This window comes from Cervus elaphus, chromosome 21 (genome assembly GCF_910594005.1).
Source record: "Cervus elaphus chromosome 21, mCerEla1.1, whole genome shotgun sequence".
Taxonomy (NCBI): domain Eukaryota; kingdom Metazoa; phylum Chordata; class Mammalia; order Artiodactyla; family Cervidae; genus Cervus; species Cervus elaphus.
In genome coordinates, this window is record NC_057835.1 from 9,008,579 (window position 1) to 9,023,541 (window position 14,963).

The 14,963-nt window shown below is 46.2% G+C and overlaps 2 protein-coding genes across 3 annotated transcripts in view; one reads left to right on the forward strand and one right to left on the reverse strand.

Moving 5' to 3' along the window:
• Positions 1–504: 504 nt before the first annotated feature.
• On the reverse strand, positions 505–1,005 carry LOC122679668. Its single transcript, XM_043880541.1, has one exon. It carries the CDS (start codon positions 1,003–1,005, stop codon positions 505–507), a length of 501 nt encoding a protein of 166 aa, XP_043736476.1.
• Positions 693–14,963, forward strand: part of FAM135B (family with sequence similarity 135 member B) — a 249,944-nt gene continuing 235,673 nt past the window's right edge. The window contains exon 1 of one of the 2 annotated variants that reach the window (XM_043880471.1): positions 693–797. The gene's annotated coding sequence lies outside the window, so the exon portion shown is untranslated. Of the gene's footprint in view, positions 798–1,150; positions 1,254–14,963 lie in introns of those variants that run through there. The other variant, XM_043880470.1, reaches the window with a different exon arrangement.

Genomic DNA, 14,963 nt, shown 5'->3' on the forward strand with positions numbered 1-14,963 from the left:
CTTCCTAAAACAGAGATGGCAAGTTAGAGACCTCTCCATGTGCAATGCCTGGTGAAGGGTGCTCACTAGACAGGCAGTCGGTTTAACTCTCCTCAATCTTCTCCCCTCTTCCGTGGACCGGATCGTAGACATGTCTGAATCTTTAATGTCCAGCATGAAGTAAGTGACTAGCCAATGATGGGTTAGTCGACTGATTGACAGCCACTGCTGACTGTATAGGAGATATTGATTGCTTAGGGCATTAACCCTTTCTCAGGCATCTCATGTGTTGCTCCTGGGCCCCTCTTCAAAGTTGACCATCACTGCCGCCCTCTCTAACCCCTGTCATCGGTCCGCCGCCTCCCTGGGCGGGGGAGAGGGCAGAGTGAGGTCTGGAGAGAACCTTTCTATTTCCCCGGGGCATCCTAGTCTTTAATTCAGAGGGCAACTTCCGAGGCGAAGACTGAGCATGCTCGCGGCCAGGACTGGCTGGTGGGAGCCGGTGGGCTTCGGGTCTGCGCCCAGCTACAGGGCCAGGCGGGCCGGCGGGCGAGCGGGCGGGGTCTGGCTCCTGGGCATCCGGCCCGGCCCGCGGGCTCCCGTCGCCGACTGGCGGCGGAGAGGGCCGAGGCTGGGGAAAGGGGGCGCCGCGCCTCCGCGCCCGACGCGCAGCCTCGGGGCGGTGCGCAGGGCTGCGGGGAGCCGGGCCAGCCGGCGGCGGCAGGAACGGCTCTCCAGGCCGCGAGCGCGCTCTGCGCGCCGGGCGCCGGGGTCTGGCCGCGTCCCGGCGAGGGAAGCGGAGAAGCGAGGGCGCGGAGGTGAGCGGAGCCAGCGGGCGCGAGCCGAGAGCGCGGGCGCGGACGCTCGGTCCTTTTTTTTCCCTTTTCGCAGTGGTGGCGGCGGGTCCCTTTCGCCAGCGTTGACAGCCTTGCCACCCGGCCCCGCTTCACCGGGGCTGCCCCGGAAGAGGCCGCGGCCGGGCAGCTGTTGCGCCGAGAGGGGGCAGTTGCGGAGTTCCATAACCATAGCAACCGCATCAGCACCACGGCGGCGGCGGCGGCGGCGGCGGCGGCGAGGGCAGCAGCCTCTCGCTCCTCCTCCAGGCAGCCTTGCTGCGGGGACCCGAGACCCAGCTCGCAGGTGCCCGGACTCCGCGGTCCTCCCACTGCCGCTGCAAGTGTTGGCGACTGGAGGAGGCGGAAGGAGCTGAGTGAGGGACCCAGGAGCTGGTGGCCCCGGAGGTGAGAGAGGGGAGCCCTGCAGCGGGAAGACAGGTAGGTGAGAGCGCTCCGGCTCGGCAGCTGCAAAACTCTGTCCTCTGTGGCAGTGACGTTTCTGGAAGCGTGGTTGCTAGTTGGATGCCTTGCTTACTTAACAGGGATTCCGCCGCCGCGAAATGTGCTTTATCTCCTTCTGTCTCCCCCAGTCTCTCTGTCTTCTAGTCTCAGGGCACATCTGGACTCGTCTTGAGAGGGTACGAGGGGCAATCTGATGTGACTTGGTGGGGAGACGCTGGGTTAATGAGCTGGTCCCCACGGAAGTCCCAGATGGAGACTGAGAGGGCACATCCCGACCCTTCGGCAGGCAGGTTCTCGGACCCAGAGCAGGCTGGGGAGAGGACCATGTTGGGGCGAACTAAGGTAGGGGTAGTGATTCTCTGTGGTCCTGGCTGACCCTGTGGCTTGGTCAGGGGCAAGGGTGGGTGGCATTTGACGCAGAAAGGGAGCAGAGGGCTCACCAGGTCTTGTTTTGTAAAGTCAGTTTCAAGCCTAGCAACTGGAAGGGATATTTAGACAAGGGGGAGTGGTAACTGTTATCATCTTTGGACCCAGGGGTATCCCTGAAGTTTATCACATGATTGCCTTTGGCCATAAGGGGTGGAGTGGGAATAGATATTAAATGATAAATGAACGGTCAAAAATTTCCCTCTTTTTTCCCCCTTAACTCATGTTCTAGTCGTCCCTACAACTATTGTCAGCAAAATAAGACTTTCAGGGATTATAATAACACTCTTTGTCCCCTTGGCCAAAGAGGATGCCAGCCATGGGCAAACTATTTCACTTTCAGACAGCTAGAAAATTCAGCTTCAGTTCTTTGTTTGAACTACAGAGGCATTGTTTTTCCATCAGGTTCTTCTCTCCCTGATATTAGGGGATGTGTCAGAGCTGAGAGGCACCAGTGCTATTCCCAGAGTGATGGACTGTTAACCTTGTCTGCAGACCAGAGAGAGGGGCAAAGGTTTGGGCATGATTCCAAACCCAGCTCGGCAGGGGTCAGGGCTCCAGAAGACTGTAGAGGAGGGAGATGAAGTTGGGTGAATAATTTGGGTCTAACGTCTCTTTGCATATGGGTAAGTGGGTCTCTGGGTAATTTCTGAGATGGGCAGCCATTGACTTTTACAGGCTCTCTCTTTATAGTCGGGCTTCTGGGGATAGTGATAAGTCCCAGTAAAAAGGCCATGTTCTTTAATTGGGCTTTTAATTTATGCTGTAGTTATGTTGCCTGTGGGGTTATGATTTGACCAGCCTTTCATTTGGGATTTGTGTCTTAATGAGGATGATATTACTGTATTCTGGGCAGATGGTGAGGTGTAGAAAAAAAGAGGACATGATTTGGGAGCCAGGAAACATGGACGGGAGCCTTGATTTCTTCATACACTTGCTATGTGACCTTGAGTTTCTCCACCTCACTGAGACTCCCTTGTCTCATATGTGGAATGGGGATGCTAACAGTTCTTGATGCTTGCCAGGCTCTTGGGACCATCAGGTGGGATGATGGGGAGGATGGATGGGGAAGAACTTAACAAAACCTAATGTCTCATGCAAATAAAATGAATGATCATTTTCTAAAGAAACTCCCTTTCTCAGATCAGCAAATCATTCAACGCGCTTCAGCTATGAACAAGGAGTAGAAATATTGGTCAGTGACTCACAGCTGAAACCCTGTATTCTGGTCCAAGATACACTCAGGGAAATATAAAGAGGGCTTTATCAGAGGAAACACAGCATGCCATCCTTGCCTGCAGATGTTGAAGGTCAAGGGCTTTGGCATCAAATGCAGTACTTAACTAGTTTGGGAACACTGAGGTTTGCTCTCTGCAGGGCTGGACTAAGCATTTTACCCTGTGAACAGTGATTTGCACATGGTGGGGACTCATTTCAGTGTTGGTTACGTGGATTCGTTGGACACACATTGTGAGCTCATTGGGGCAAAGTTCACCTTCATGCAGCCCTGTAATGCCAGATGTTTACCAAATGTTTGCCTAATTTGAAGGTTTACAGCTTGATGGCATGGCTGCACTCTCTTATACCATCCTCTGCTCTTTTCTAACCCTGATATTGCTCACGCTGGTCTCTCTGCCTCAAACAGACCATTTCTCATTTCCTTTTTCCATTCATGACACAACTCAAATGCCCCTTCCTCCAGGAAGCCTTTCTGGACTCCCCCCCCACTCCTACAGCACTTTGGACCTGCTCCGTGACAGCTGGTGCTGTGTCATGCTGTTGTCGCTTGCATTCATCACTCTTCTAGAGTTCATGCTTCCTGTGGGCAGGATCTGGGTTCTATTCTGTCCCAAATGTGGTCCCTGCGCCTGGCACAACCGCTGTCCTGACAGATGGTTGTTGAAGGCATGCACAAGTCTTACCTGCAGCATGACCACCGGCCCCAGAAGAGGCTGCACAAAGGCTGACCAAGCTGCCTTCCTCAGTCTGTCTGTGCAGTAAGCCTGAAGGATGCTTGCTGGGTTGTTGTGCGTTATTTAGGGTCAACCCACTGAAGCAGAGTGAAGGAGAACAAAAACACATATTTTGTCTTAAAGATGCTCATATCTTTTTGAGTGGGTACTTTAGAATAATGGTAATCTGGTGTTGAATGGCCTTCCTATAACGTTTGCTGGAAACATCTGATGGATTATTTTAAACTGAAAATGTACTTCTTTCCCTTCAATGTGTTTCCTTGATTTCAGCTCCAGTGTAATGGAAAAGCACAAAGGCTGGATCAGGAAGGCCTAGATTTGAATCCTGGTTCTAAGAGGACCAGGGACAAGGACACATGGTCTTCCTGTTTTCTCATTTGTGAAATATGGTGATCCCCATCTCACAAAGATGCCAAGTGTTAGGAATGAATGGGCAGCTGTGCAGTAAAAAACAATCCCAGTACCTTATTTCTTTTAATTTTTTTTGGTCCTGGAAAATGAGCAAAATCTCTATGTCTAATTACACAACATAAGACAAAGTGAGCTGGAAATCCTGACTCTTACACTCGTTAGCTCTCTGTGACCTTCAGTGCATCAAATTGTCCCCTCAGCCATCTGCCTTGTCTCTGTACGTTATAATGGTAGCTACCTGTCATGATGGGTTGCTAAGGCATATGTTATAAGAAAAGTGACATGCCTGGCACATAATTCACAATATCTGTAATTTCCAAATGACAGATGTAATTGCCCATTATAGAAGTTCCAACTTTTCTGAGAAATGTCCCCAAATGCATTCTCTCTCTATCCCTGTGTTTCATTTATCTTTTAGAGGGTGTTGGGGGCAGAGGACAGGCAGGGGGAGAAAAGCTACTGATAGGAAGATGGTGGTTTCTAAGAGCCGTCTTTCCACACAAGACACCAGGAAACAGTGGAATAAGCTCAAGGTTTAGATTTGAGTGCTGAGTGCTCATCCCGATTCTGAACCTGACTGCTCACAGGACTGCTGACCTGGCCTTCTCACCTCTGTGGGCCTCTGTCTATTCATCTAGCAACAGTCTGGGTGATTTCGGAGGCCCCACCTTCCTGATTTCAGTGTTTCCATCTGTTAATTAACGTTTCTCCTCACCAAGGTTACCTCTGTGGCCCTCTGGCTGTCTTTTGGGGCAAAGCTTGTCACTTGTCCAAATACTACATTTTAATGCACGTGGCCTTCCTGGTGGCTCAGCTAGTAAAGAACCTGCCTGCAATGCGGAAGACCTGGGTTCAATCCCTGGGTTGGGAAGATCCCCTGGAGGAGGGCGTGGCAACCCACTCCAGTATTCTTGCCTGGAGAATCCCCATGGACAAAGTCTACAGTCCATGGGGATAAATGGGCTACAGTCCATGGTATTGCAAAGAGTTGGACATGACTGATCGACTAAGCATAGCTCATGCATGTATACCCACTTCCTCCCCACCATATTTCTCTTTTAGAATTGTCCGATTGTCATGGGACTTAAGCAGGTATTGAATGCACCCTACCGTCTCTCCTTGTCCCACCCCTGCTTCTTATCTGGCCTCAAGTAAGATGGTCTGCTGTTCTGTCCATCCTGGAAGATCTTTCATTAAAAATATAAGACATTGTGTGGATGAAGCCCTGTCTTACCTGCAAGAACTGGAGGGGATTCATGGATATCCCTAGTACTCACTGAGTTTCCCGTACTCTGGGTGCTCAGTAACATCAAATATTTCTGTTCAAGCATGAATCATTTCTAGACGGCTGCACACTGGTCTCAGGAGCACTTCCTGAGGGAGGTTTTAGCATCACAAAAGAAATTGGCATCTGGGCCGGGGCTCTTTCCCATGGCCCTCCACCTCTGAAGTGGTTGGACAGGCACTCTGTGTGCCCAGGTCAGGAAGTTTGAATCAACAGCCTGCCACATGCCACTCATCACACCAGGGCAGGGGTTTCACCTACGAACAAGGCCAAGAGCTGCCCCAGGTAGCTGGGGATCAGGCGTGGAAACAGAAGAATGACCAAGCAATCCAGAAAAATAAATGACCCAATCAAAAAATGGGCCAGAGAACTAAACAGACATTTCTCCAAAGAAGACATACAGATGGCTAACAAACACATGAAAAGGTGCTCAACATCACTCATTATTAGAGAAATGCAAATCAAAACCACAATGAGGTATCATTACACACCAGTCAGGATGGCTGCTATCCAAAAGTCTACAAGCAATAAATGCTGGAGAGGGTGTGGAGAAAAGGGAACCCTCTTACACTGTTGGTGGGAATGCAAACTAGTACAGCCACTATGGAAAACAGTGTGGAGATTCCTTAAAAAACTGGAAATAGAACTGCCATATGACCCAGCAATACCACTTCTGGGCATACACACTGAGGAAACCAGATCTGAAAGAGACACATGCACCCCAATGTTCATCGCAGCACTGTTTATAATAGCCAGGACATGGAAGCAACCTAGATGCCCATCAGCAGATGAATGGATAAGGAAGCTGTGGTACATATACACCATGGAATTTTACTCAGCCGTCAAAAAGAATTCATTTGAACCAGTCCTAATGAGATGGATGAAACTGGAGCCCCTTATACAGAGTGAAGTAAGCCAGAAAGATAAAGAACATTACAGCATACTAACACATATATATGGAATTTAGAAAGATGGTAACGATAACCCTATATGCAAAACAGAAAAAGAGACACAGAAATACAGAACAGACTTTTGAACTCTGTGGGAGAAGGTGAGGGTGGGATGTTTCAAAAGAACAGCATGTATACTATCTATGGTGAAACAGATCACCAGCCCAGGTGGGATGCATGAGACAAGTGCTCGGGCCTGGTACACTGGGAAGACCCAGAGGAATCGGGTGGAGAGGGAGATGGGAGGGGGGATCGGGATGGGGAATAAATGTAAATCTATGGCTGATTCATATCAATGTATGACAAAACCCACTGAAATGTTGTGAAGTAATTAGCCTCCAACTAATAAAAAAATAAAAAAAAAAATACACAATGGAAAAAAAAAAAAAAAAAAAAAGAATGACCAAGCAAGCCAGGGCTCTGGAGAGCAAAGGGGAGAGACATTTGGTACATTTCCTGGGAGGGACTGTCAGGAAAGTCTTCACAGAAGAGTGCGTTGTGTTAAGCCACTTCAGTCTTGTTGGACTCTTTGTGACCTCATGGACTGTAGCCCACCAGGCTTCTCTCTCCATGGGATTCTCCAGGCAGGAATACTGGAGTGGGTTGCCATGCCCTCCTCCACGGGATCTTCCCAACCCAGGGATCCACCCTCATCTCTTTTGTCTCCTGTATTGATGGGTGGTTTCTTTACCACTAGTGCCACCTGGGAAGACCTCACGGAAGAGAGAGAGCCTAAAAGAAATCTACAGAAATTTCCAAGTGGAGGGAGGGGCCCTCAGTAGGAGGTAACGTGTAAAGCTGTGGAGGCTGGGGATAGCGAAGGAGTGATATGAACGGGCAGGGCTGGAACACAAGTAAAGCGGTGTCTGTTGAGGCTGGGGACAGAAGAGGGGCAGGTCTTGGAGAGTCTTTTGAGGCCAACTAAGGAGCTTGTCCTCTAACCCGAAAGTCTTGGGAAACATGGAGAGGTTTAGACGTGGACAGACACCTCTCCCTAGCTTCAGAATAGAGTTTGAAGTCGAAAAGATGGTTCAAGCCAGAAATATGATGGCCTCTCTGGAGACTTTTCAGATAAGAGTCTTGAATTTAGGACTTCCCTCATGGTCCAGTGGATAGGACTTCCTATTTCCAAGACAGGATTGACCCCTTGTCAGGGAACTGGGATTCCACATGCCACTGGGTGCCTAAAAAAAAAAAAAAAAGTCTTGAGTTCAAGAATGGGAATCAAGATGAAGAGAAGTGATGGGTAGGGGATAGTGAGAGCAGGAATCCTAATGAGGGAGAGATGGAGAGGGGTCAGTTGAATGAACAAACTATATCCTTTGTCAGAAAAATATCAGAGGAACACCATAAGGCCTTTTGACCATGAATGTAGGTCAAGAGGAGGGAGGGATCATGGGTGACTCTGAGAGGTTTCTTTACATCTTTACCGCACTCAGAGCCTTCATCTGTCACCTGAACTAACACAAGAGCCTCTACATGGGCATCACTGCTCCGTATGTGCTCCTTCACTATACCCTGCACAGGGCAGCTAGAGAGATCTTTGGAAGACTAAAATCAGATGTGATGAGAACACTTATTATCTACCATCTCAGCAAATTTCAAGTATATGATACAGTACTGTTACCTATAGTCACCATTCTCTGAATTAGCTCTCCAGAGCTTACTCATCTTGCAGAACTAAAACTTTGTACCTTTGGCCAAGGGCTTCCCAGATGGCCCTAGTGGTCAAGAACCCACCTGCAATTCAGGAGACTCAGGAGACTCAGGTTCGATCCCTGGGACAGGAATATTCCCTGGAGTAGGAAATGGCAGCCCACTCCAGTATTCTTGCCTGGAGAATCTCATAGACAGAGGAGCCTGGTGGGCTGCAGTCCATGGGGTCACAAAGAGTTGGACACGACTAAGACGTCTTAGCACACATGCACCTCTGACCAATGTGTCCCCATGTTCCCCTCCCCCAGCTGCTGGTAACCACCATTCTACTCGCTGCTTCTGTGAGTTTGACTGTCTTTGATTTCACCTTTAAGTGAGGTTCTACAACATTTGAATTTTTGTGTCTGGCTTATATTACTTAGCATTATATCCTCCTTTCATATTGTTACAAATGACAGGGTTTCCTTAATTATTTTAAAGACTGAGTAATAGTCCATTGTCTGTATCCACATTTTCTTCATTCATTCATCCACACGTGTGCATTGCTGCTTCTGCATCTCAGTTGTTGTGAAGAACGCTGCAGTGAATGTGGGATTGCAGATATCTCTTTGAGATCCTGATTTTAATTCTTTTGGACATATACCCAGAAATGGGATTGCTGAGTCATATGGTAGTTCTATTTTAAATTTTTTTTAAGAAACTTTCATGCTGTTTTCCATAATGGCTGTGCTGATTTATCTTCCCACCAACAGTGCACCAGAGTTCCCTTTTCTCTACATCCTTGCCAATACTTATCTTTTTTTTTTTTTTTTTTGCTATTGAGTTGTCTGAGTTCCTTAGATATTTTGGATATTAACCCTTTAACAGATATATAGCTTCCAAAATTTTCTATTTTGTAAGTTGCCTTTTTACTCTGTCGATTATTTCCTTTGCTATGCAGAGTTTTTTAGTTTTATGTGATCTCACTTAATTTTCACTTTTGTTGCCTGTGCTTTTGGTGCTGTATCTAAAAAGCCATTGCCAAGACTTGCATTAATAACTTTGCCTGCTATGTAGTCTTCCAGGTGGTTTTTGGCTTCAAATCTTATGTTCTCCACTTTGAGTTGATTTTTGTGCAAGGTGTAAGATAAGGATTTGGCTTTATTCATTTGCATGTGAGTATCCAGTTTTCCCAACACCATTTTTCAAAGAGGTTATCCTTTCCTCATTGTGCATTTGGGACACCCTTGTCAAAGATTAGTCGACTGTATATGTGTGAATTTATTTCTGTCCGTTCTGTGTGTCTGTTTTTATACCATGACCATACTGTTTTAATTATGGTGGCTTTGTGATGTAATTTGAAACCAGCAGATGTGATGCCTCCAGCTTTATTTAGCAGTGAGAGGATTTTAAAGTGGGAAATGACAGATGTAGATATGTGTTTTGGATTCTGGCTGCGGTGGGGAGAGTACCTGGGAGGGGAGAAAGTCAAGAAGGGTAGAGACGTGATTGGAGGCTGTTGCAGCAGGTAGTGATGGTCCTGACCACAGTTAAGGTCACAGCGATAAAGAAAGGAGAACACACTTGAGACATATTAAGGCAGTCAAACATTGGGAAGTATGGATGACTTAATAAAGAGTATCTGAAAGCGCAGAATTGTCAAGGATGACCCCTAGTTTTCTATTGGATTGGCCTTGATGTTGTTCACTGGCCTGGGGACACAGGGGAAGGAAGAGATTTTGAGGGGGAAATGATGACTTCTATTTTGGATAAGTAGATTTTTAGATCTCTGCAGAAATCCATGTATGTTTTAGGCAATTAGAGGTATCAGTCAAGCTCAGAAAGGAGTTCTTGACTTGAATCTTAACTTAGAAGATCATCAACACATAGATGTTAGTTGAGAGCATGGGAGTAGCAGTGATCACCCTAGGGAAGTATATAGAATGAGGAAATAAAAGTGTTCTTTTAGACTCACAAGGTCAATAACACTGCCCATTCAATCCATTCAAAAAAAGAAAAACAAAACAAAACACACACTCTAGAATTTCCTCTTCTCTTAAGGGCTTTTTACTCTGTCTCCACACTGCTGGCTAGGAAAGTCACCCCTGATGTTTCCAGGGCTCTTTCCTCTCATCCAGTCTTTTCTTTCTAGAGGTCTCCCTGGACCACCCTAGTCAAATAGCCCCTCAGAGCTTGCCCCATTTTTCCCTATATCACTCATCACTATATAGCTGTTTTAATATTATTACATATGTATTTGCTTTTTTAAAGTTGGTTCTCTGCATTGCAAGATGGTAAGCTCTGCGGTGCGGGAGTTTGTCGTGTTTATAGCTGCACCAAGTTCCTAGAAGAGATTTCCTGGCACTCACTGAGCATGGAGCCCATATTCATTAAAGTGCATACAGAGGAATTAGTACCAGGAATCTCCAGTAATAGAATAACACTCTTCCAATTAAAACAAACACCCAGAGTCCTGTTTAAGTGCTGTTCCAAGCTCCTGATCATCAGGTGGGGACACTGAAACACTTCCTGGTCCCTGATGCCCTCGCTGCCTGCAGGGAACAACCTCCCCTTCCTGTCTCCTCAGCCAGCCCTGACAAATATGTTTCAAGTTTCCATTTAAATTAAAAAAAAAAAAAAAGAAAAGGAAAAAATTTCTCCCAGTACTGAGATGAAGACAAGCTGGGGATGAAGGTAGATGACTCCCACCCACTATGCTCTAGTAAATGCAGAGGTGGGTGTTTGGCCATTGAAGTGGGAAACAGCTCTGCTTGAGGCCAGCAAGTATGAGACAGAAGTGCAGCACCCCACTGTTCAACTTAATCTGGAGATAAAAGCAATGTGTTCCTGGACAGTGGTTCTTAACCTTAGTTATGTCGAGGACCACTTTGAGCATCTGATGAAATCTGCAGTCATTCTCCAAAAAATAAAAAAGAAAGAAAGAAAGAAAGAACAACCTTATCAGAAGGGTTATGGATCCCCCGAAGCCCTTCCATGGACCCCAAATAAGAATGTGTGTTCTAGGAGAGGGATGGGACAGTTTCAGAGCCTACAGACATCCCTTTGTGGGCATCATGGGGTGGTGTGTTCTCTGTTGATGCCTGAGCGAGTAGGTGCCTAGGTTATACATGAGCCGACACACATGTAAATGAAAGACACTTTCTAGAGCTGGGGGCTGTTTAGAATGTGACCACCTTGGATTGGTTTGTTTTGGCTCCATCTCATGGCTTATGGGATTTTAGTTCCCCAACCAGGGATAGAACCCCGGCTCTCAGCAGTGAAGGTCTGGAATCCTAATCCCTGGACTTCCAGGGAATTCCCTAGACCTGAGACTGAATCCCAGTCTGATTACAAGGACCAACTTCTCTCTTTTTTCTTCCTTGGGACTGTTCAAGTTTGCAAACTAAGAGTCTGGCATCCTGGGACCACCTTCAGTCCCAGACCAACCTGGTTGGATGGTTATCCTAGTTCTGACATTTGTCAGCCAAGTGACCCTGGTCAGTTATGTCCACTCCGTGGAGTGGTCCCCCCCTACTTCCTGTCTCAGGTTCTGTGACACAGACTCATCTGTCACATCCCAAGATGGATCTTGTACAGGTGATCGGTTGAGAGGCTGCTTTCAGTGGAAACCCCAGAGGGAGAGAGCAGAGCAGAAATAGACAGGGAAGAAGGCGTGGGTGCCTCACCTAAGCTCAGCCAGATCAGCTTTCCATCGTGAAGCAAGCAAGACCATTTTCCTGGATCCAACTCTGGATCTGTCTACCCAAGTATTTCTGGGGCAAGTAGCTCCTGTCAGCTCAGGAAAGTCCTTCGGAGGACAGAGCAATAATGGGTTGTTATCAGCCAACACTCAGTGATGGGCGCACACGAGCTGGGGGAGGGGGGCAGGGTGAAGCACCAGTAGGTCCACTACATTCCAACTGGTGTTTCCACTTCTTCCCGTTAGAGCTCCCCCCAAGTCCTCCTTTAAGACAAACAAAACCTTCCCATAGCTGCTTCTTCGGGAGCTCACAATGTTCATCGTATAACCCTGTGATCCTCTTAGAGTGTCTGTTCCCATAAGGCAGTTGTGAAAACAAGACTAACAAGATCTCCTTAAACTTTGTAATGCTTGGAACCCAAGAGCCCTGCTTTGAGTTCCTTTCCCCATTTAGCCACACCTTCTCCTGCTCATATATTTCTTAAAAACATTAACAATTTAGTTCATCATGGATATTTTTGAATCAGTATAATTTTTTTTTTAAATTTATTTTTGGCTATGCCACACAGCATACCAGATCTTAGTTCCCCAACCAGGGATCAAACCCATGCTCCCTGCAGTGGAAGTGCAAGTCTTAACCACTGGACTACCAGGGAAATCTCCCCCCTTACTCTTCTCTTAAGAGCATTGCTGGTCAGGGAAAATTGCAGTGGGCTGCCAGCTACGCTGGTGCCTACTGGACTGACCAGTCATAGATGGGTCTTTTGCTCACACATTGCTGTCCAGTCTCCATTCATTCTGGTCCCTGGGTCTTGTTTTCTTCAGCACCTGCCATTAGGTTGGATGCTTTCCTAGTCCAGCTAAATGCCCCTATAGTACCTTGGCTTTCAGCTTCTCAGCTTGGATAAATTTTCTTCTGGATAAATTTCTTTTTGGATAAATTTGCTTCTCATTATGCCTCATGCTTGTTATAGACACACCAAATAATCTATTGAACCTAGCTTCCTCTCTGAGCTTGCTTGCTGTATGTTACACTTATTTATTCAATATATCAATAGTTCTCTGTGCTGTACAGTAGGACATTGTTGTTTATGCATTCTATATATAATAGTTTACATCTGTTAATCCGAAACTCCCAATTCATCTCTCCCCTGCACAACCCCGGCAACAAGTCTCTTCTCTATGTCTATGAGTCTGTTTCTGTTTTGTAGATAAGTTCATTTGTGTCATATTTCAGATTCCAATATAAGTGATACAACACAGTATTTGTGTTTCTCTTACTTTGCTTAGTATGATAATCTCTGTGCATGCTAAGTCATTTCAGCCATGTCCGACTCTGCAACCCCATGGATTGTAGCCCACCAGGCTCCTCTGTCCATGGGATTCTCCAGGCTAGAATACTGGAGTGGGTTGCCATTCCCTTCTCCAGGGGATCTTCCCAATCCAGGAATCGAACCAGGATCTCCTGCATTGCCGGTAGATTCTTTAGTGTCTGAGGCACTAGGGAAGCCCAACCCAGGGCAAATCAGCATCTCTTTTGTCTCCTACATTGGCAGGTGGGTTCTTTATCACTGGCACCACCTGGGAAGCCCCATGATAATCTCTAGGTCCATCCATTATCTCTCTTTTCTGTGAATCCCCTCCTTATGGGTCTATGGCATATAATTCCAGCAGTGCTCTTCTGATAACCCTGCCATAACCTCAACTTATCTTGAGGATATTGTGTTACATTACCTGTATTAGTTTCTGTAAGTCTGAAACAACAAAAACAGGCAACCCATAAGAAGACGTTAATGAAAATTGAATGAAAAAGTAAAGCAAACTCAACACTATTGTAGTACTTGACATGCAATAGGTGATTAATCAGTGTTTATTGTAAGTAAAGGCTCACTTGTGAACTTTAATGCCATCTCAGAGGATGGTGAGGGCTTACCCAATGACTCAGTGGGTAAAGAATCCACCTGCAATGCGGGAGACACAGGAGACTCAGGTTTAGTGCCTGGGCTGGGAAGATCCCTTGGAGGAGGATATGGCAACCCATAGTATTCTTGCCTGGGGAGTCCCGTGGATAGAGAAACCTGGCGGGCTACAGTTCATGGGGTCACAAAGAGTTGGAGACGACTGAGCGAGTAAGCACACACAGAGAATGGTGAGGCTGGCATCCTGCTGTGAAAGCTGAAGAACCTGAGTGAGACTCTTGTTTGAATGGAGCCCCTCTACGGGGTGGACGAAGGGAAATCCTGTAAGTGGAGCCTTTGGATCCTAAGTGAAGGAACTTGGAGATGTTCAAGCTTGAGGGGTCTTTGAGTGCATCAAGACATAATAGCACAAAGCAATAAGTTATGTTCCGAAGTGTGACAGTGAGTCATCAAGGAAGAACTAAATTACAGTCTGTAAACTCTGCTGAAAGAAGGCATGGGAGTATAATTTCTAAAATGAGTTACATCGAAAATTGCTAAAATTAAATATAAAAGTATTTGATATTTAAAGCATTTGGTATAAGTCATCTTGAAAATTAATTTCTGGGCACACATCCTCATGGCAGAGGTATTACTACAGGGGAAGAGTGGATGACTGAACGGTGGTTTTTGTGAAATCTTATTGATTTTAAATCAGAATATAAAATGCACCGAAGAATAAATGGCCTTTTTCAGTTTGCTTAGAGGAAATGTTTAAATATAAGATTATCTTTGGAATCTTGTGCCCAAGGTAGAATTCATCAAGCATGATTTTTTTTTAGCGTGCTGACTGCTGTGAACCTTTGGGAGAATAAAATGAATATTAATATAATTGCTTTTGAATATCAGAATGAGATTTCCTGGCTTTCTCTTTTCCTTCTTCTTTCCAAAAACATGCATGTATTGGAGACGAAAAAAAAAAAAAAATCATCAATCCTTTTAAAGTGACAGGCAGATATTGAGTTCTATGTAGTACAGATGAGAGGGACAGGAAGGCGTTTCTGAATACCTTCTCTGTGCTGGTGACTGTCGTAAATATTTCCCTGGTGATAGTTTTATTTAATCTTCATGCAGGAGGTGTTACTAGTGGTCTTTAAAGCCAAGGAGATGCAGGTACAGAGAGGGGGATGTTACTTGCTGAGTCCCACAGATAGCTAGAGAGGAAGCCTGAATTGTCCCTGAAATTGGTCTGATCCCAAGGCTTATTCTTTTTCAGCCACCCCATAGGTGTCCCTTGTGAAGGGCATTTAAAATTAAGCTATAGATCATAAAAGCAAAGCAAAACAAAAGACCAAAAGTAAAAGCCAAAAACTACTCAGTCAAAATATTTGGCTTTTAACCACTCAGT